This window comes from Mobula birostris, chromosome 1 (assembly GCF_030028105.1).
Source record: "Mobula birostris isolate sMobBir1 chromosome 1, sMobBir1.hap1, whole genome shotgun sequence".
NCBI classification, from domain to species: domain Eukaryota; kingdom Metazoa; phylum Chordata; class Chondrichthyes; order Myliobatiformes; family Myliobatidae; genus Mobula; species Mobula birostris.
Genome location: NC_092370.1, coordinates 56275554 through 56298516, shown reverse-complemented (window position 1 = coordinate 56298516; position 22963 = coordinate 56275554). Strand labels below are relative to the sequence as shown.

Sequence of the window (22963 nt, the reverse complement as noted above, 5' to 3'; positions counted from 1 at the left end):
CCACTCTCTGAGAAAAGAAATTTCCCTTCATGTTACCCCTAAACTTCTGCCCTTTAACTCTCAACTCATGTCCTCTTGTTTGAATCTCCCCCATTCTCAATGGAAAATGCCTATCCACGTCAACTCTATCAATCCCCTTCATAATTTTAAACACCTTTATCAAGTCCCCCCCTCAACCTTCTACGCTCCAAAGAATAAAGGTCTAACTTGTTCAACCTTTCTCTGTAACTTAGGAGATGAAACCCAGGCAACATTTTAGTAATTCTTCTCTGTACTCTCTCAATTTTATTGACATCTTTCCTATAATTCAGTGACCAGAACTGTATGCAATACTCCAAATTTGGCCTTACCAAGGCCTTATACAATTTCAACGTTACATCCCAACTCCTATACTCTATGCTCTGATTAATAAAGGCCAGCATACCAAAAGCTTTCTTCACCACCCCATCCACATGAGATTCCACCTTCAAGGAACTATGCACCATTATTCCTAGATCCCTCTGTTCTACAGCATTCTTCAATGCCCTACCATTTACCATGTATGTCCTGTTTTGATTAGTCCTACCAAAATGTAGCACCTCACACTTATCAGCATTAAACTCCATCTGCCATCTTTCAGCCCACTCTTCTAACTGGCCTAAATCTCTCTGCAAGCTTTGAAAGCCTACTTCATTATCCACAATGCCACCTATCTTAGTATCACCTGCATACTTACTAATCTAATTTACCACCCCATCATCCAGATCATTAATATATATGACAAACAACATTGGACCCAGTACAGATCCCTGAGGCACACCGCTACACACTGTCCTCCAATCTGACGCACAGTTATCCACCACTACTCTCTGGTGTCTCCCATCCAGCCACTGCTGAATAAGCTAGGGAGGGTACAGAAAATATTGACGAGGGTAGTATCTGGGTAGGAGGGCTTGAGTTGTTAGGATAGAGTGGAGAGGCTGGGTCTGCTTTCCATGGAACAAAGAAGACTGCAAGGTGATTACAGTAAGTCCCCGGGTTAAGAACGTCCGACTTACGGACAACTCGTCCTTACGAACGGACTGCCATAAAACCTGTTATAAATTTTGAGTTAAGTACAATGGTTCGTAATAAGGAACACACACACTACTTTGTGACGCTCATGAAAACATTGCATGGCTTCAGTGGTTGGTTGGCTCGGGGAAGGAGAATGCCATCCGCCATTTAAGTCGGATCACGTTGCCGTTAACCTGTGTTGAGTGTGTAACTTTGTATTTGGCTTAAATTAATACACACAGATTCTGTCTGTCTCTCTCTCCAGTACAGTACCATATGTAGTTACTTTTATTATTACTGTATTATGTTTAAGATGTTTTAGTGTATTTGGAAGTGTTTTGTAAGTGTTTTATATGCATAGAAAGGTAAAATATATACTATATACTAAGACAAACATTTGACTAACTGACGCTAAATAAGAACCGTATGTACCTGTTCCGACTTACCTACTATCTCGACTTAAAGACAGACTTAAGAACGGATCTCGTTCGTAACCTGGGGACTGCCTGTATCAAAGAGGAATTTAAAATTGAGAAGCATAGATCGATAGCCTGTCTGCTTTCTGTGATAGTGGTGTCTAAAGCTAGAGCATATACTACTAAGGTAATAAGGAAGTGCTTTAAAGGGATCTGAGAGCTCAACTTTGTACATTAATTAGTATCTGGAATGAGCTGAGGAGATAGTTGCGGTAGCAATATTAAAACATTTAATATATCTGGACAGGTACTTAAATAAGCAAAACGTAGAGTAGTACGAAATTAATACAGGTAATGCCCTTACACTTCCTCCCTTACCACCATTCAGGGCCCCAAACAGTCCTTCCAGGTGAGGCAGCACTTCACCGGTGAGTCGACTGGGGTGATATACTGCGTTCGGTGCTCCCGATGTGGCCTTTTATATATTGGTGAAACCCGACGCAGACTGGGAGACCGCTTTGCTGAACATCTACGCTCTGTCTGCCAGAGAAAGTAGGATCTCCCAGTGGCCACACATTTTAATTCCACATCCCATTCCCATTCTGACATGTCCATCCATGGCCTCCTCTACTGTAAAGATGAAGCCACACTCAGGTTGGAGGAACAACACCTTATATTCCGTCTGGGTAGCCTCCAACCTGATGGCATGAACATCGACTTCTCTAACTTCCGCTAAGGCCCCACCTCCCCCCCCCCCCCATATCCCATCTGTTACTCATTTTTATGCACACATTCTTTCTCTCTCTCTCCTTTTTCTCCCTCTGTCCCTCTGAATATACCTCTTGCCCATCCTCTGGGTCCCCCCCCCCCTTGTCTTTCTTCCCAGACCTCCTGTCCCATGATCCTCTCGTACCCCCTTTTGCCAATCACCTGTCCAGCTCTTGGCTCTATCCCTCCCCCTCCTGTCTTCTCCTATCATTTTGGATCTCCCCCTCCCCCTCCAACTTTCAAATCCCTTACTCACTCTTCCTTCAGTTAGTCCTGACGAAGGGTCTCGGCCTGAAACGTCAACTGCATCCCTTCCTAGAGATGCTGCCTGGCCTGCTGCGTTCACCAGCAACTTTGATGTGTGTTGCTTGAATTTCCAGCATCTGCAGAATTCCTGTTGTTTGCAAATAAATATGTTTTGTTGTTTCTTAACTTTGCTCACAATGATCCCAACCCTCATTATTATAGATAGGCATGATGGTCAGCATAGACAGAGTGGGCCAAAGGGCCTGTTTCTAAGATATTTTGACTCTATTGATATCTCCAGTTCATTTGTCCAGCTGGTGAGATTTTTCTTTCTCTCTCATGGGACTATTTAATGCACCTTTCTCTAACTGCAAAAGGATCAGATTTTCTTTAAACTTCATTAGCTGATTTGAAAGTAGCAACCAATTAAAAAAAGAACAATGAACAGACAGATGACATTTAACTTATCCCACAGCTTGCACAAACCTTTAACAAGGTAACCAGAACCGGAGCTTTAATCTGCAAGATGTTTGTTCACGTCAAAGAAAAAGCAGATGAAAGGGTTGTAGTAATATACTTTGCATTACCTATTACAATCCCAGTAGTGCTGTGAAGTGCTAATTTCGTAATTTAAAAATTGCAGTGTATGTAATGAAAATATTCTTGCTATAATGTACATAATTCAAAAACTTGGTGTTTTGGTTAATTTGTGACAGCACACGATTTTTCATTCAGTTTTTAAATTGTAAAATTATACAATATTTGCACACCTAATCGCTGTCATACTTTGGAAACTAGTTATTACAATATATACTATATAATATTTTTGAATATTTTTCTTCAGACAGACTGTAAGGTATGGATGTGTTTGATCTTTAAAAAAAATACTCTGTAGTTCCTTGAAAAACATCAGTTTACATCTGATGAAACAGCAAAGCTGAACCTTTTATTTTTCTGTTATGCTGGTATCTCTGTACAGATTTTCCTATTGGATTAGTCAAACTGCAGCACAGAAATGAGCTCTATGTTCATCTAGTCTGAGTTTAACTATTAATCTGACTCGTCCCGTTGATCTGCACCGGGACCATAGCCCTTCGTACCACTTCATACACATACCTATCAAAATTTCTCTTTAATGTTGAAATTGAACCCACATTTACCACTTCCACTGGCAGCTCGTTCCACACTCTTACCACCTTCTGAATGAAGAAATACCCTCTCATGTTCCCCTTAAACATTTCATCTTTCACCTTTAGCCCAAGACCTTAGTTCTAGTCTCACCCGACCTCAGTGAAAAAGCCTGCTTGTTTTACCCGATCTATACCTCTCATAACTTTGTATACCTCTATCAAATCTCTTCTCAATCTTCTACATTCCCAGGAATACAATTCTAACCTACTTAACCTTTCTCCAGAACTCAACTCCTCAAGTCCTGGCAAAATCCTGGTAAATATTCTCTGCACTCTTTCATCTTATTGACATCTTTCCAACAGGTAGGAAACCAAAACTGCACACAATACTTCAAATTGGGCCTCACCAGCACCTTGTACAATTCAGGATCCTGAATATTGCTTCAAGAGGTTCTACAAAACCTTTCTGAAGCCCACTTCTCCATGTGAAAGATTAATCTGAATTTCCTTAAATTGTGTGAATAACAATGTTAGTGCCAAGTTGCACCTCAAATTTAGACAGAGCATGTTTCATTTTTTGTTCAACTATTCTCCATAGCTGTACACCCCTTTCTTTTGAATTCAACTGTCTGACAATAATTAGGCCTTTTCATGATTGTTACCTTCCTAATGTTTTAACTTGTGTGTTTTAAACATTTTGACTGTTCTTGATCCTTTGTTTAAATCGTGGTATCTTTTAAAAGGTATTTGATGAGCTACTCGGTAATAGCCTTGTTAGAACAATTGATGCTTATAAGGAGGCTTTGTTACTCAGCTCAGTTTTGCCTTGAAACTTGAGGACAAAGAATTAAAACTTAAGGCAGTGAAATGTGAGAAAAGTGTTAATGAAATTCAGATGGTATTCCCTTTTCTCAATTCCTTCATCGCTGCTGCATCAGTTCCCAGGCTGATGCTCTCCTTTCCAGGACATCTTCAATGAATGGGGTTTAGCTTCCTCCACCATTGAAACTAGCCTTTTCTCTTCCATTTCCTGGACATCTGCACTCACCCCATCTTCCCGCTGCCTGAACAGAGATAGAATTCCTCTTGATCTTGCCTACCACCCCATCTCCGCATCCAAAATATCACTCTCCGCAACTTCTGCCATCTTCAATGGGATCCTACCACCAAGCACATCTTTACCTCCCACCCTCCGCTTTCCTCAGGGACTGCTCCCTCTGTGATTCCCTTGTCCGTTCATCCCTCCCCACGAGTCTCCCTCCTGGCACATATCCCTACAAGTGATAGAAATGCCTATTCATGTCCCTTACCTCCATTCAGGGCCTCAAACAGTCCTACCAGGTGAGGCAGCACTTCACCTGTGAATATGTTAGGGTCATCTATTATATCCAATGCTCCCCATTCATTCTCCTTTACATTGGTGAGACCCAAAGTAAATTGGGGGACCGCTTTTCCGAGCACCTCCATTCTATCTGCCAAAAGCGGGATTTCCCATTTCAGTTCCCATCCCTATTCCCAGTCCATAATCACCTCTTTTGCCACAATGAGGCCACTCTCAGGGTGGAGGAACGACACCTCTTATTCTGTCTAGGTGGCCTCCAATCTAAAGGCATGAACATCTATTTCTTCTTATGGTAATTTTTAACCCCCTCTTCCCACTTCTTCTATTCCCCACTCTGACTTCTTACCTCTTCTCCTCACCTACCTGTCACTTCCCGCTGGTGCCCCCCCCCTTCCTTTTCTCCCATGGTCAACTCTCCTCTCCTATCAGACTCCTTCTCCTGCCCTTGCCTTTCCATCCCACCTGGCTTCACCTATGACCTTCTAACTTGTCCTCCTTCCCTTCGTCCCTCCCCCCATGAAGTCTTCCCCTTCCTTTCCTGTCCTGAAGAAGGGTCTCGGCCTGAAACATTGACTGTTTATTCAATTTCCTTAAATGCCGCCTGACCTGCTGAGTTCCTCCAGCATTTTCTGTGTGCATTGCTCTTGATTTCCAGCACCTGCGGAATCTCTTGCGTTCTCTACAGTTCTATTCTTCCTATTTAATGATTTCTTGTCTAGAAATTCTACCCTGTTCAGTAACACGAGATATGCCATAACATTTCTAAAGACCATGTTTTAATGTAATAAGAAAACATGAAAAACTGTCTGCTGAGTCCTGCTTTGTCTTGTCCACTTATGGGCGACATTGTAGCATAGTGGTTAGCACGATGTTATGCATTCCAGATTTCAATTCTGGTGCTGTTCTGTAAAGAGTGTCTGTACATCCTCCCTGTGGAATGCACGAGTTTTCTCTGGGTCCTCGTGTTTCCTCCCATACCAAGTAGTTTAATTGATCATTGCAACTGGTCTTGTGGTTAGGATAGGGTTAAATCAAGGTTGTTAAGGGCTGCTGATTGGTGTGACTCGAAGGGCTGAAAGCCTATTCCATGCTCTGTCTCTAAATAAAACAAATGTATTGTTTGGTCATTAAGCAAATCTTCTGTTTAAAACGTCTCACTTTAGTAGCCTAGCCTCCATCTGCGAAGGCTGAGATTTGGAATTCCCTTTCTAAACCTAATCCACTCCTCTTACCTCCAATACTCATGAAACTTCGTCATGGTTTTGGAAATTCACTTCATTGTCAGAATTTTCCTGTGAGATAGCATGGTGTATTTTACCATGTTAGAAATATCACACAAATAATAATTGGTGAATACTCTTTCATCAACATTCAAGAAATATTCGGTCAAAATCGGTATTTTTTAAGTGAAACTTTGTGTACTTTCCTCCCTTCAAAATAACTTGGCTAATAATAAATGTAATGTAGAAATACTGATTTTGATATAAATCATCCAAACAGAAAATTGGTCTTCAGGGTTTTACTTGTTCACTCTGCTGACTGCTTGCATTATAAATTTGCTATGATTAATAATTTCTGGAATGTATTTTAATTATACTTTTTTATTCTTGTATTAATAGGCATTTAGACAACCATCACCTCTGGGACCCAAATGCATTTGCTGTTTCCTGCTTTAAAATTACAATGTATTCCATACAGGTTAGTGTGTAATATTTTGCAAAGCAATTTTTGTTATTTCTGAAAGCCATTTTACTGCTTTTCCTACCTCTCCTTAAGTCCATTATGGATTGAATAAAAATATTGAAAAGTCTAATTTAATTGCTATGAGTCCAGTGGCAATATTCTGCACATTTGGAGCACATGGAAATTTAAAAAAAACTGCCGATGCTAAAAATCCAGAATAAAAACAAAATGCTAAAACATTCAGCGGGTTAGTCAAAGTCTGTAGAAAGAGAAAGAGTTAACAATTCAGCTCAAAGATCCTTCTGCTGAGCTAGGCAAAACAGGAAAACATATCATTTCCTATATCATTTGCAGAGAGGTGGGTGAGACAAAGTAAATTTGAGTTGTGGGGATGAAGGTGATCTGGCTAATAGGTTCATGAAGGAAGATAGGGAATCTTGAACAAAGGACCAGGAACACAATAAAATGAGGCATTTGGTGCATAATAATATCAAGGAACGTAAGATTTCCTTATATCATTTCCAATCCAGCCTTTCTGTCCATCGCCTCCTGCTTTGTTACTACAGGGGCCGATGTGAGCTTGAGGAACAGTACCTTATTTTCCATCTAGCCACCTAGTGGCTCCTGGCTTAATACTAAATTTTTCAACTTGTGACTCCCTATCAGAATTGGCAAGCCTGTCGATGATACTTGCTCAGTTCTTACTAGCACAAATTGATCTGCCTGGCTTGTTGTACAGCCCTACATTTCACAACTTTACATTCCTTTGTTTGCTTTTACCCTTCAGCTCCTTTGATTTCATTGCTTGTATGTTTTTGTTCAGATTCTCTAACTTATTAACCCATTGAAGCAGCTGACCTTGTTTACAGCTCAATCCTAACTGTAACTTCTCAGGCAGTCATTTAGTGTTATTCATCCCTTTCCATCCTTAAAATAACTGTTTTCTCTTTTTGCTGGTTCTCACAAAGAGTCGTTAACCAGAAACATTTCACATATGTTGTCTGATCTGCTGGATGTTTCCAGCATCTTGTTTTATTTGAAGCAAGTGGGCTTCATTTTTGTTGGGCCTTTTTATAATAGCATTTTATCCATTTCATCCACGATGAGGTCGAGTGAAATAATGTGTGTAATGTGCATGGAAACTTAACGTTTTCTGCTTAGTTTCATTTTAAAGCTCTCTTCCTTGCCTTGCATAGAAGTTGTTCTCTAATGTCTCAATTGCATGTGCTCTTGGTGTACTCGTTACAATATAGCTAATGTTACAGGCTCAGCATTCTCATCATGTGATTCAGCAAATTCTTCGACACCTGGACACTCACAACAAGGATTCTGCAAGGGTCCGAGCTGGCATTGTACAAGTCCTTTTAGAGACTGTTACTATCGCAGCAAAAGGTTCTGTTGGTAAGTAGCGCTAACAGTTGGAGGGATAGCGAGTAAATGCTGATTACATGTTCATTTATTTGCTGTGTATGCAAGAGTAATAGTAAGCTATAAACTTACTGATTCTCTCTTCAGTCTGCCACCACTACCTCGATGATGGTTTTTCTGAGTTCTAGAGTGTTTGTGTACATCTGCATCATTCTTTTGTATCTGGTGTTTATTCTGGAATGTAGTTTGTTCCACATTTTCAATGAATCATGGATTCAAGATTATTATCAGCTTCTCTAACATAAACTGGCACCACCTTATTGTAAGGGGTTTAGATGGGGCTGAATTTGTTAAGTGTATCCAGAAAAATTTCTTCTATCAGTGTGTGGACTGTCCATTGAGATGAGGGGCCTAATGTTGGATAATGAGCCTGACCAACTGACTGATCATTTCGTGGGTGAACATACAGGGAACAGTGACCCACAACTCCTCATCTTTCAGGATAGCTATAGATAAGGATATGAGGGCATTAGGCAGTAGCTAAGAAGTGTTAATTGGGAACATTTCTTTCTCTGGCATGTCCATATCAGACATGTGGAGGGTGCTTAATGATCAAGTGTATGAGTACAGGAAAGATATCCTCCTTTTAGAAGGAAGGATGGGGATGGAAAGATGAGAGAACTTTGGATGTCCAGAAAGATGATGAATTTAGTCAAAAAGATAAAGGAAAAGTATGTAAACCTTCAGAAATCAGGTCAAATGAAGTACATGAGTATAACAAAGTACAAAAAGAACTAAAGGAGGCAATTAGGAAAGCCAGGAGGGGTCTTGGAAAGTCCTTGGCAAGTTGGAATAAGATGAATCCCAAGGCACTCTGTACATATATAGGGAGTAAAAGGATAACTAGGGAGAGAGTTTGACCACTTAATGGTGAAGAGGGCTTCTACAAAAAAGGATCTTGGCAATTGTAGGGATGACTTTCAGCAGACTGAAAAGCTTGAGCATGTAGATATTAAGGAGGATGTTGTGCTGGAGCTTTAGGAGAGCATCAAGTTGGATAAGTCACCGGGACCAGAAGAGATGTACCTCAGGCTACTGTGGGAGGTGAGGGAGGAGATTGCTGAGCCGCTAGTGATGATCTTTGCGTCATCAATGGGGACAGGAGAGGTTCCGGAGGATTGGAGGATTGCGGATGTTGTTCCCTTATTCAAGAAAGGGCGTAGAGATAGCCCAGGAAATTATAGACCAGTGAGTCTTGCTTCAGTGGTTGGTAAGTTAATGGAGAAGATCCTGAAAGCAGGATTTATGAATATTTGGAGAGGCATAATATGATTAGGAATAGTCAGCATGGCTTTGTCAAAGGCAGATCGTGCCTGACAAGCCTGATTGAATTTTTTGAGGATGTGACGAAACACATTGATGAAAGTAGAGCAGTAGATGCAGTGTATATGGATTTCAGCAAGGCACTTGATAAGGTACCACATGCAAGACTTATTGAGAAAGTAAGGAGGCATGGGATCCAAGGGGGCATTGCTTTGTGGATCCAGAACTGGCTTGCACACAGAAGGCAAAGAGTGGTTGTAGATGGGTCATATTCTGCATGGAGGTTGGTGACCAGTGATGTGCCTCAGGAATCTGTTCTGGGACCCCCTAGTCTTTGTGAATTTTATAAAAGACCTGGATGAGGAAGTGGAGGGATGATTAGTAAATTTGTGATGACAGAAAGGCTGGGGGTGTTGTGGATAGTGTGGAGGGCTGTCAGAGGTTTCAGTCGGACATTGATAGGATGCAAAACTGGGCTGAGAAGTGGCAGATGGAGTTCAACTCAGATAAGTGTGAAGTGGTTCATTTTGGTAGGTCAAATATGATGGCAGAATATAGTATTAATGGTAAGACTCTTGGCAGTGTGTAGGATCAGAGGGATCTTGAGGTCCGAGTCCAAAGGACACTCAAAGATGCTGCACAGGTTGACTCTGTGGTTCAGAAGGCATACAGTGCGTTGGCCTTCATCACTCAGGATTGAGATTAAAAGCTAAGAGGTAATGTTGCAGCTATATAGAACCCTGGTCAGACCCCACTTGGAGCACTGTGCTCAGTTCTGGTTGCCTCACTAAAGGAAGGATGTGGAAACCATAGAAAAGGTGCAGAAGAGACTTACAAGGATGTTGCTTGGTTTGGGGAGCATTCCTTGTGAGATTTGGTTGAGTAAACTCAGCCTTTTCTCCTTGGAGCGACGGATGATGAGAGGTGACTTGATAGAGGTATACAAGATGATGTCAGGCATTGATCGTGTGGATAGTCAGAGAGTTTTTCCCAGAGCTGAAATGGCTGGCATGAGAAGGCATAGTTTTAACATGCTTGGAAGCAGGTACAGAGGAGATGTCAGGGGTAAGTTTTGTATACAGAGAGTGGTGAGTGCATGGATGGGCTGCCAGTGACGGTGGTGGAGGTGGAAACAATAGGGTTTTTTAAGAGACTCTTGGATAGGTACATGGAGTTTAGAAAAATTGAGGGCTATGGGTAACCCGAGGTAAATTCTAAGGTGAGGACATGTTGGCACAGTCTGTATTGTGCTGTAGGTTTTCTATGTTTTTATTTGCTTGGATGCAGAGAATGTGAGTGAGGTATTTGAAGTGCATTGCTTTAGTATTTACCAAGGAAAAGGATATGGAGGACCAGGAGATCAGTGCTGAGTGTATAAATACATTAGGGTGTTTAGAGGTCAAGGAGGAGGAAGTATTGGGGCTCCTAAGGAACGTTAAGGTGGGTAAGTCCCCAGGGCCTGATGGGATTTACCCCATGTTATTGGAGGATGCAAGAGATGAGTTTGCTAGATCCTTGACTAGTATCTTTATGTCCTCTTTCACCACGGGCGAGGGCCCAGAGGACTGGGGAGTGGCTAATGTACCTCTATTTAAGAAGGGAACAAGGGAAAAACCTAGGAACTATAGACTGGTGAAACTCATGTTAGTTGTAGAGAAATTGGAGGAGAAGATTCTTAGGGACAGGATACATGAGCATTTGGAAACCCACGGCGTAATTTGGGAAAGTCAGCATGGCTTTGTATGGGGTAAGTCATGTCTTACCAACTTGATTGAGTTTTTTGACAAGGTGACGAGAGAGATTGGTGAGGGCAGGACAGTGGATGTTGTCTACATCGCTTTTAGTAACCAGAAGATTAAGATGCATGGGGTCTGCGGCGAATTGGTTGTTTGGATGAAGAACCGGTTTGCACATAGAAGACAGAGGGTAGTGATTGAAGAGACGTATTCGAGCTGGAGGTCTGTAATTAGTGGACTTCCATGGGTATTTGTGTTGGCACTTCTGCTGTTTATAATGTACATAAATGACCTGGATGAAAATGTAAGTGGGTGGGTTAGTTAATTTAAGAATGACACCAAGATTGGTGGAGTTGTGGATAGTCTAGAAGACTGGTAAAGAATACAGTTGAAAATATGGGCTGAGGAATGGCAGATGGAGTTTAACCCCAATAAATATAAGGTGTTGCACCTTGATAGGGCAAATGCAAGGAGAAACTACTCTGCTGAAGGCAAAGTAGCTGTTGATGAACAGAGAGATATTGGGATCCAAATTCATTGCTTCTTGAAGGTAGCTACACAAGTCAATAAGGTGATTAGGAAGGCTTATGGAATACTTGCTTTTATTAGTCGAGGCATTGAGTGCAAAAGTCAGGAGGTTATGTTGCAACTTTATAAAACTCACTGAGGCCATTTCTGGGGTATTGCATACAGTTCTGGTTGCCCTATTATAGGAATGATGCCAAGGCTTTGAAGAAAGTGCAGAAGAGTTTCACCAGCATGCTACCTGTTTTAAAGGGCATGTGCTATCATGACAGCCTGGATGAGCTAGGCTTGTTTTCCCTGGAGCGTCAGAGGCTGAGGGGAGATCTGATAGAGGTTTACAAAATTATGAGGGGCATAGACAGAGTGAACAGAAAGTATCTGTTTCCCAGGGTAGAAATGTCTAATACCAGAGGGCATGCTTTGAAGGTAAGAGGGGGTAGGTTCAAGGGGTAAGTTTTTTACTCATTGTCGTGGTTGCCTGGAATGCACTGCCTGATATCGTAGTAGGGGCAAATACATTAAATGGCCAGTTCCTGTGCTGTATGTTCTAAGAGCATGGAACTGGACCTTCTTGGCCCACAACTTGCATGCTCAGCACAATCCCATTTGACTGCTTAGATAGGAAAGGTATAAGAGGGATATAGGTGTAAGTGAGGATTCCTGAGGAGACTGAGGTCCTTTAACATCTGTCGGACGATGCTGAGGATGTTCTACGAGTCTGTGGTGGCCAGTGCTATCATGATTGCTGTTGTGTGCTGGGGCAGCAGGCTGAGGGTAGCAGACACCAACAGGATCAACAAACTCATTCGTAAGGCCAGTGATGTTGTGGGGATGGAACTGGACTCTCTGACGGTGGTGTCTGAAAAGAGGATGCTGTCCAAGTTGCGTGCCATCTTGGACAATGCCTCCCATCCACTACATAATGTACTAGTTGGGCACAGGAGTACCTTCAGCCGGAGTCTCATTCCACCGAGATGCAACACAGAGCGTCATAGGAAGTCATTCCTGCCTGTGGCCATCAAACTTTACAACTCCTCCCTTGGAGGATCAGACACCCTGAACCAATAGGCTGGTCCTGGACTTATTTCCTGGCATAATTTACATATTACTATTTAACTATTTATGGTTTTATTACTATTTATTATTTATGCTGCAACTGTAACGAAAACCAGTTTCCCCCGGGATCAATAAAGTATGACTATGACTGAGTAAACTTAGTTTAGAAGTGAGCAGACTAGCTCAGTTTTGGAGTAGGCCTAATGCTGTTTATACGCTGCCAGTTGTTCTTGCCCCGCATGACAGTTTCTTCAGTGATCTGATTATTGTCTTTTGCTTCGGCTCAAGGCTATGTAGGAACTTCAGTATTAAAGATAGTGCTTAAAATCGTAACTATTAAGACACATGCACATTTTAAAACATCTAGAACATTTAATCTTCAATTGAATAGTAAGATTTAATACTTTTCTACTAGCAGTCTTTATTTCCTTCCCCTTACTTGAAGGTTAGTGGAGCTAGTAAATCTGGTGGATTCCAAGGGACCAATGGGAAAAGTCTATGGAACTAGAACGGAAGTCCCACAGCCAAATATATTGCTGATCTAGGTGGACTATATGACCCATTTGTTTTCTTTTCCCCCCTTGCGGGATTTCTTTAGATTATTTCTAACAGAAGAAGTAAGAATGTATTTGTGGATTATTCTTATTAAAATTGCTTACAACTTTTGTAGCGTGCTATATGCTTAATTGCTGTATGTCTAATTCAGACTGTGCTTGATCACTTTTATTTAGACATGCCTTTCATTTGTATTTTCTTTTAGAAATGTTATACAGTTAATAACTTGGAGAGTACTAACCATAAAGTTGTTTTCCCATGTCAGGTCCAACTGTTTTAGAGGTGTTTAACACATTGCTGAAACATTTGCGCCTCAGTGTTGATTTTGAGTTGTCAAATCAGGATGCATCTACTGGTGCTTTATCAACAAGCAATGATGAGAAGGTAGTTCAGGATGCAATTATCCAAACGATTGGTGAGTACATATTTTAGCAATGTGAAATTGTGTGTTATTTACAGATGACACTAATTCTCCATAGATGTTAATGGTGTAAATTGAAATGGAAAATATTTAGCATGAAATCCATTTTGTGTGGTGAACTTGTACAAAACCTCCTGAGCCTTCAGTAGGTGTGAAGCTGTGTGTAATTTACCAGTTTTATTGATTAGTTAAGCTCCATGTTGTAGCACCAAGCATAATTTATGGGCCAGAACATGTGTGAAATGCTAGGGCTCGAGTGGGTAAATGTCAGCAGCCAGGCTGCGCGCAAAAGATGCAGAAGTCCCACAGTTGTTCACCGAGCTGCATGATGATTTCCCAGCTGCATTTATGCATAGACGTTCATAATTGTGCAGCATTTGTACTGGGGAATCTTCCCACTCTATGTACTTCTGCTTGGACTGTGCTAACGTCTAGGATCCTACTGATCTCAAATAGGACAGCTATAAGGAAGAACATTAAAAGTAAAATGTTCAGGTTTTTTAGATGTTTTAATAGTTTAAGTTCTGTTTTGGAATGTTTCTGAATGCTGAAGACATTTAAAAGGCAAGAAACAGTTGACAGTGTAGCTTTGACAGTTGTCATAGTTTCCAGTTATCTTGCAGACTGAGCTTGGTTTGATTGTCACCTTATCAGCAATTAAATGATCAAAGTTCTGTCATATAAGCTTTGCGGTTTTGGATCCTGAGGTAGCTTAGAGTAAGTTCAGCCTTTGGTTTTCAAATCAGGTGTGGAATCCTGCTGTTGCTCAGTGGTTCGTGGAGCTGGTGTCCTATAATCAGGAACTTTGGGACTATATATTTTGCTTGAGAGGAGAAGAATTTCCTTGGTATATAGGGTTAAGTTTATGTTGGGTACTGAAGACTTGCATTATAGTGTTTTGAAAAAAAATCTGTCACCATAGTAACTGTTTCCATTCAAATATCATCATTATTTATGAACCAGCTCTTGCATTTTTTCCTCTAGCTAGTAATGATATTGATATGAGATCACAAGAAAAGATGAGCCTGCATCATTTGATTTGTGAGTTCTTACTGCTAGCTGTGAATGAAATTATTGGGAGGTTGGCAGCTTTTGATGTTGATGCAGTTGATGTTATGGGGTTAACTGAACATCCGTTAATCTTGCGAGACCATGGATCTGTGCCTGGAAAGTCTTCATTCTCCAGGGCACAGGCCTGGGCAAGGTTGTATGGAAGACCAGCAGCTGCCCATGCTGCAAGTCTCCCCTCTGCACTACACCAATGTTGTCCAAGGGAAGGGCATTAGGACTCACAGCTTGGCACCAGTGTCGTCGCAGAGCAATGTGTGATTAAGTACCTTGCTCAAGGACACAACACATTCCCTCGGCTGGGGCTCAAACTCATGATCTTCAGGTAGCTAGTCCAATGCCTTAACCACATGCCACATGCCCACATGTTAACTGAACATGATTCAAATTTATTACATATTGCTGGTGTTGCTTTGGTAATTAGGCCTTAGTTTCCTGTTTCTAATATTGGTGGACTTAGGAGTACGATGTGAAACTGGACCAAACTATCATTGCCTGCGGTTTTCTTTCTGTTAAAAGTTCAAAGTAAATTTATTATTGATGTACAAGTGATGTCACCATACACAATCCTGAGACTCCTTTTATTGTGGGCATTCACAGTAATCACAAGAAACACAGTAGAAAGAATGAAAGTACATCCCCGACAGGGCAGGCAACAACTGATGTTAAAAAATAACAAGCTGTGTGCAAATATAAAAGAAAGAAAAGTAAATACATAGGCAGTAAATATCAAGAACGTGAGGTGACGAGACCTTGAAAGTGAATCCAGTTCATTAATGGGGTGAGTGAAGCTATTCCCTCTGGTTTGACAGCCTGATGGTTGAGGGGTAATAACTGTTCCTGAACCTGGTGATGTGGCTCTTGAGGCCTGTGTTCCACCTTCCTGATGGCAGCAGTGAGAAGAGAGCATGGCCTGTATGGTGGATGCTGCTTTCCTGCGACAGCCCAGTGTAGATGTGCTCAGTGGTGGAGAGGGCTTTACCCGTGATGGACTGGAGACTAATGATAAAACAAGTCAAAGTCAGAATAGTTTCTATGAAGGGAAATCTTGCCTGAAAAATCTGTTAGAGTTCTTCGAGGAAGTGGATGTCATTTACTTGGATTTTCAGAATGCATTTGATAAGGTGCCACACATGCTACTCAACGAGATGAAATCTTATGGCATTACAGGAAAGATACTGGCATGGATAGTGGAATGGCTGACAGGCAGGGGGCAGTGAGTGGGATTAAAAGGGACCTTTTCTGGTTGGCCACTCATGACTAGTGGTGTTCCTCTGGGATCAGCACATTGGGACCGCTGCTTTTCACATTATAGAGTTATAGAATAGTACAGCACAGTACAGGCCATTCGGCCCACAATGTTGTGCGAACCCTCAAACCCTGCCTCCCATATAAGCCCCCACCTTAGATTCCTCCATATACCTGTCTAGTAGTTTCTGAAACTTCACCAGTGTATCTGCCTCTACCACTGACTCAGGCAGTGCATTCCACGCACCAACCACCCTCTGAGTAAAAAACCTTCCTCTAATATCCCCCTTGAACTTCCCACCCCTTACCTTAAAGCCATGTCCTCTTGTATTGAGCAGTGGTGCCCGAGGGAAGAGGCGCTGGCTATCCACTCTATCTATTCCTCTTATTTTGTACACCTCTTCTCTCCAAAGAGTAAAACCCTAGCTCCCTTAATCTCTGATCATAATGCATACTTTCTAACCCAGGCAGCATCCTGGTAAATCTCTTTTGTACCCTTTCCAATGCTTCCACATCCTTCCTATAGTGAGATGACCAGAACTGGACACAGTACTCCAAGTGTGGCCTAACCAGAGTTTTATAGAGCTGAATCATTACATCGCGACTCTTAAACTCTATCACTCGACTTATGAAAGCTAACACCCCATAAGCTTTCTTAATTACCCTATCCACCTGTGAGGCAACTTTCAGGGATCTGTGGACATGTACCCCGAGATCCCTCTGCTCCTCCACACTACCAAGTATCCAGCCATTTATTTGTACTCTGCCTTGGAGTTTGTCCTTCCAAAGTGTACCACCTCACACTTCTCCGGGTTGAACTCCATCTGCCACTTCTCAGCCCACTTCTGCATCCTATCAATGTCTCTCTGCAATCTTCGACAATCCTCTACACTATCTATAACACCACCAACCTTTGTGTCGTCTGCAAACTTGCCAACCCACCCTCCTACCCCCACATCCAGGTTGTTAATAAAAATCACGAAAAGTAGAGGTCCCAGAACAGATCCTTGTGGGACACCACTAGTCACAATCTTCCAATCTGAATGTACTCCCTCCACCACCACGCTCTGCCTTCTGCAGGCAAGCCAATTCTGAATCCACCTGGCCAAACTTCCCTGGATCTCATGCCTTTTGACTTTCTGAATAAGCCTACTGTGTTGAACCTTGTCAAATGCCTTACTAAAATCCATATAGATCACATCCACTGCACTACCCTCATCTATATGCCTGGTCACCTCTACAAAGAACTCTATCAGGCTTGTTAGACACAATCTGCCCTTCACAAAGCCATGCTGACTGTCCCTGATCAGACCATGATTCTCTAAATGCCTATATATCCTATCTCTAAGAATCTTTTCCAACAGCTTTCCCACCACAGACGTAAGGCTCACTGGTCAAAAATTACGCGGACTATCCCTACTACCTTTTTTGAACAAGGGGAACAACATTTGCCTCCCTCCAATCCTCCGGTACCATTTCCGTGGACAAAGAGGACATAAAGATCCTAGCCAGAGGCTCAGCAATCTCTTATCTCGCCTCGTGGAGCAGCCTGGGGAATATTCCGTCAGGCCCCGGGGACTTATCTGTCCTAATGTATTTTAACAATTCCAACACCACCTCTCCCTTAATATCAACATGCTTCAGAACATCAACCTCACTCATATTGTCCTCACCATCATCAAGTTCCCTCTCATTGGTGAATACCAAAGAGAAGTATTCATTGAGGACCTCGCTCACTTCCACAGCCTCCAGGCACATCTTCCCACCTTTATCTCTAATCGGTCCTACCTTCACTCCTGTCATCCTTTTTTTCTTCACATAATTGAAGAATGCCTTGGGGTTCCTTTACCCTACTCGCCAAGGCCTTCTCATGCCCCCTTCTTGCTCCTGTCAGCCCCTTCTTAAGCTCCTTTCTTGCTTCCCTATATTCCTCAATAGACCCATCTGATCCTTGCTTCCTAAACCTCATGTATGCTGCCTTCTTCCACCTGACTAGATCTTCCACCTCACTTGTCACCCATGGTTCCTTCACCCTACCATTCTTTATCTTCCTCACCGGGACAAATTTATCCCTTACATCCCGCAAGAGATCTTAAACATCGACCACATGTCCATAGTACATTTCCCTGCAAAAATATCATCCCAATTCACACCCGCAAGTTCTAGCCTTATAGCCTCATAATTTGCCTTTCCCCAGTTAAAAATTTTCCTGTCCTCTTTGATTCTGTCCTTTTCCATGATAATGCTAAAGGCCAGGGAGCGGTGGTCACTGTCCCCCAGATGCTCACCCACTGAGAGATCTGTGACCTGACCTGGTTCATTACCCAGTACTAGATCTAGTATGGCATTCCCCCTAGCCACATACTGTGACAGGAATCCGTCCTGGACACACTTAACAAACTCTGCTCCATCTAAACCCTTGGAACTAATCAGGTGCCAATCAATATTAGGGAAGTTAAAGTCACCCATGATAACAACCCTGTTATTTTTGCACCTTTCCAAAATCTGCCTCCCAATCTGCTCCTCTGTATCTCTGCTGCTACCAGGGGGCCTATAGAATACCCCCAGTAGAGTAACTGCTCCCTTCCTGTTCCTGACTTCCACCCATATTGACTCAAAAGAGGATCCTGCTACATTACCCACCCTTTCTGTAGCTGTAATAGTATCCCTGACCAGGAATGCCACCCCTCCTCCCCTTTTTCCGCCCTCTCTATCCCTTTTAAAGCACTGAAATCCAGGAATATTGAGAATCCATTCCTGCCCTGGTGCCAACCAAGTCTCCGTAATGGCCACTACATCATAATTCCATGTATGTGTCCAAGCTCTCAGTTCATCACCTTTGTTCCTGATGCTTCTTGCATTGAGGTACACACATTTCAGCCCTTCTACCTTACTGTCTTTGCACCATTTATTCTGCTTCTCTTTCCTCCAAGCCTCTCTGTATGTTAGATCTGGCTTTACTCCATGCACTTCTTTCACTGCTCTATCGCTCTGGGTCCCATCCCCCTCGCAAATTAATTTAAACCCTGCCGAACCATGCTAGCAAACCTACCTGCAAGGACATTGTTTGTCAATAATTTAGATAGAGAAATTGAAGGCTTTGTGGCAAAGTTTGAGGATGATATGAAGATAGGTTGGGGGGTAGGTAGTGCTGTGGAAGCAATGCAGTTGTAGCAGGACTTAGACAAATTGGAAGAATAGGCAAAAAAGTGGCAGATGGAACACAGTGTTGGAAATTGTATGATGCATTTTGGTAAAAGGAACAATAGTTTGGACTATTACCTAAAATGGGGAGAAGGTTCGAACATCAGAGGTGCAGAGAGATTTGGGAGTCTTCATGTAACACTCTCAGAAGATTAATTTACAAGTTGAGTCTGTGGTAAAGTGGTAAAGAAGGCAAATGCAGTGTTGGCATTTACTTCAAGGGGAGTAGAATATAAAAGCAAGAAAATAATGCTGAGCCATTATAAGGCACTAGTCAGGCCACACTTAGAGCATTGCCAACAGTTTTGGGCTTCATATCTCAAAGTCCAGAGGAAGTTCACGATGATTCCAGGAATGAAGGGGTTAACATATGGGGAACATTTGGCAGCTTTGGGCCTGCACTCACTGGAATTTAGGAGAATGTGTGGAGATCTCATTGAAACCTCCCAAATGTTGAAAGGACTAGATAGAGAGGATGTGGAGAGGATGTTTCCTATGGTAGGGGCATTCAGAACTGAGGGGAAACTATTTAGAACAGAGGTAAGCAGGAACGTTTTTAGCCAGAGAGTAGTTAATCTGTGGAATGCTCTGCCACAAACTACAGTGGAGGCCTAACAAATAACATGCCCTGTTGGTTGAACCTGTCCTCTGTGAACAACCCATAGAAACCATAGAAACTATAGACACTACAGCACAGAAACAGGCCTTTTGGCCCTTCTTGGCTGTGCCGAACCATTTTCTGCCTAGTCCCACTGACCTGCACACGGACCATATCCCTCCATACACCTCCCATCCATGTATCTGTCCAATTTATTCTTAAATGTTAAAAAAGAACCCGCATTTACCACCTCGTCTGGCAGCTCATTCCATACTCCCACCACTCTCTGTGTGAAGAAGCCCCCCCCTAATGTTCCCTTTAAACTTTTCCCCCCTCGCCCTTAACCCATGTCCTCTGGTTTTTTTCTCCCCTTGCCTCAGTGGAAAAAGCCTGCTTGCATTCACTCTATCTATACCCATCATAATTTTATCAAATCTCTATCAAATCTCCCCTCATTCTTCTACGCTCCAGGGAATAAAGTCCTAACCTATTCAACCTTTCTCTGTAACTGAGTTTCTCAAGTCCCGGCAACATCCTTGTAAACCTTCTCTGCACTCTTTCAACCTTATTTATATCCTTCCTGTAATTTGGTGACCAAAACTGAACACAATACTCCAGATTCGGCCTCACCAATGCCTTATACAACCTCATCATAACATTCCAGCTCTTATACTCAATACTTTGATTAATAAAGGCCAATGTACCAAAAGCTCTCTTTACGACCTTATCTACCTGTGACGCCACTTTTAGGGAATTTTGTATCTGTATTCCCAGATCCCTCTGTTCCACTGCACTCCTCAGTGCCTTACCATTAACCCTGTATGTTCTACATTGGTTTGTCCTTCCAACGTACAATACCTCACACTTTATTAAACTCCTTCTGCCATTTTTCAGCCCATTTTTCCAGCTGGTCCAAGTCCCTCTGCAGGCTCTGAAAACCTTCCTCACTGTCTACTACACCTCCAATCTTTGTATCATCAGCAAATTTGCTGATCCAATTTCCACATTATCATCCAGATCATTGATATAGATGACAAATAACAATGGACCCAGCACTGATCCCTGTGGCACACCACTAGTCACAGGCCTCCACCCGGAGAAGCAATTCTCTACTACCCCTCTTTGGCTTCTTCCATTGAGCAAATGTCTAATCCAATTTACCACCTCTCCATGTATACCTAGCGACTGGATTTTCCTAACTAACCTCCCATGCGGGACCTTGTCAAAGGTCTTACTGAAGTCCATGTAGACAACTGCCTTCCCTTCATCCACTTTCCTGGTAACCTCCTCGGAAAACTCCAATAGAGTTGTCAAACATGACCTACCATGCACAAAGCCATGTTGACTCTCCCTAATAAGTCCCTGTCTATCCAAATGCTTGTAAGTTCTGTCTCTTAGTACTCCCTCCAATAACTTACCTACTACCGACGTTAAACTTACTGGCGTATAATTTCCCAGATTACTTTTCGATCCTTTTTTAAACAACGGAACAACATGAGCCACTCTCCAATCCTCCGGCACCTCACCTGTAGACAGCGACATTTTAAATATTTCTGCCAGGGCCCCCGCAATTTCAACACTAGTCTCCTTCAAGGTCCGAGGGAACACCCTGTCAGGTCCTGGGGATTTATCCACTTTAATTTTCCTCAAGACAGCAAGGTCCTCCTCCTTTTCGATCTGTACAGTTTCCATGATCTCACTACTTGTTTCCCTTAATTCCATAGACTTCATGCCAGTTTCCTTAGTAAATACAGACGGAAAAAACCTATTTAAGATCTCCCCCATTTCCTTTGGTTCCGCACATAGCCGACCACTCTGATCTTCACCAATTTTATCCCTTACAATCCTTTTGCTCTTAATATACCTGTAAAAGCTCTTTGGATTACCCTTCACTTTGACTGCCAAGGCAACCTCATGTCTTTTAGCCCTCCTGATTTCTTTCTTAAGTATTTTCTTGCACTTCTTATACTCCTCAAGCACCTTATTTACTCCCTGCTTCCTATTCATGTCATACAACTACCTCTTCTTCTTTATCAGAGTTGCAATATCCCTTGAGAACCAAGGTTCCTTATTCCTATTCACTTTGCCTTTAATCCTGACAGGAAACATACAAATTCTGCACTCTCAAAATTTCTCCTTTGAAGTCTTCCCACCTACCAATCACATCCTTGCCAGAGAACAACCTGTCCCAATCCATGCTTTTTTAGATCCTTTCTCATTTCTTCAAATTTGGCCTTCTTCCAGTTAAGAACCTCAACCCTAGGCCCAGATCTATCCTTGTCCATGATCAAGTTGAAACTAATGGTGTTATGATCACTGGAACCAAAGCGCTCCCCTACACAGACTTCTGTCACTTGTCCTAACTCGTTTCCTAACAGGAGATCCAATATTGCATCCCCTCTAGTTGGTCCCTCTATATATTGATTTAGAAAACTTTCCTGAACACATTTTACAAACTCTAAACCATCTAGACCCCTAACAGTATGGGAGTCCCAATCAATATATGGAAAATTAAAATCCCCTACCACCACAATTTTATGTTTCCTACAGTTGCCTGCTATCTCTCTGCGGATTTGCTCTTCCAATTCTCATTGACTATTGGGTGGTCTGTAATACAATCCCACTAATGTGGCCATACCTTTCCTGTTTCTCAGCTCCGCCCATAAGGACCCTTTTCAGTTGGTTTATCAATGTCCTTCCTTCATAATGTTGGAAATGGGTATGTTCACTGATGAATGGATAACATTGAATTCCATTAGCAACTCCTCAGCAAATGACTGCATGGAGCAAGACCTAGAGAACATTCATTAATAAGCATCAATTAACAAGGACATGGCAGATAATTTGTATTAGGAAGAAGATGAAGAGCTTTGTGTCATGGTATCATGACAGCAACCTTTCCCTCGATGATTACAGAAGAACTGGTTGTTGACTTCAGAAAGGGTGGTGGTGCATATGCTCCTGACTACATCAATGGTGTTGTTGAATTGAGAGCTTCAATTACCGACTGTAGGTGTGAACATCACCGGTAGCCTGTCCTGGTCCAAATATGTTGATGTCATAGCCAAGAAAGCTCACCCACACCTTTACTTCAAGAGGATAAACACATTTGGCATATTCCCATCAATCCTAATCAATATTTTATCGACGTACCATAGAAAACAGTCTGTCCAGATGCATAACATGGTAACTGGCATAGCTCAGTACATCTTCTCGTCCAAGGACTCTGATTATGCTGGCT

At 42.2% G+C, this 22963-nt stretch overlaps 1 protein-coding gene across 8 annotated transcripts in view; it reads left to right on the top strand.

Annotated features, from left to right (window-relative positions):
- The window catches only part of LOC140196367 (protein EFR3 homolog A-like), a 170347-nt gene that overhangs the window by 94803 nt on the left and 52581 nt on the right, over nt 1-22963 (top strand). For all 8 annotated transcript variants that reach the window (XR_011885695.1, XM_072255508.1, XM_072255500.1 and 5 more), the window contains 3 exons: nt 6557-6635; nt 7886-8021; nt 13449-13598. Coding sequence is in view for 7 of the 8 variants with exons in the window: in XM_072255508.1 (XP_072111609.1) it covers nt 6557-6635; nt 7886-8021; nt 13449-13598 (365 nt within the window). In the remaining variant the exon portion in view is untranslated. The remainder of the gene's footprint in view (nt 1-6556; nt 6636-7885; nt 8022-13448; nt 13599-22963) is intronic.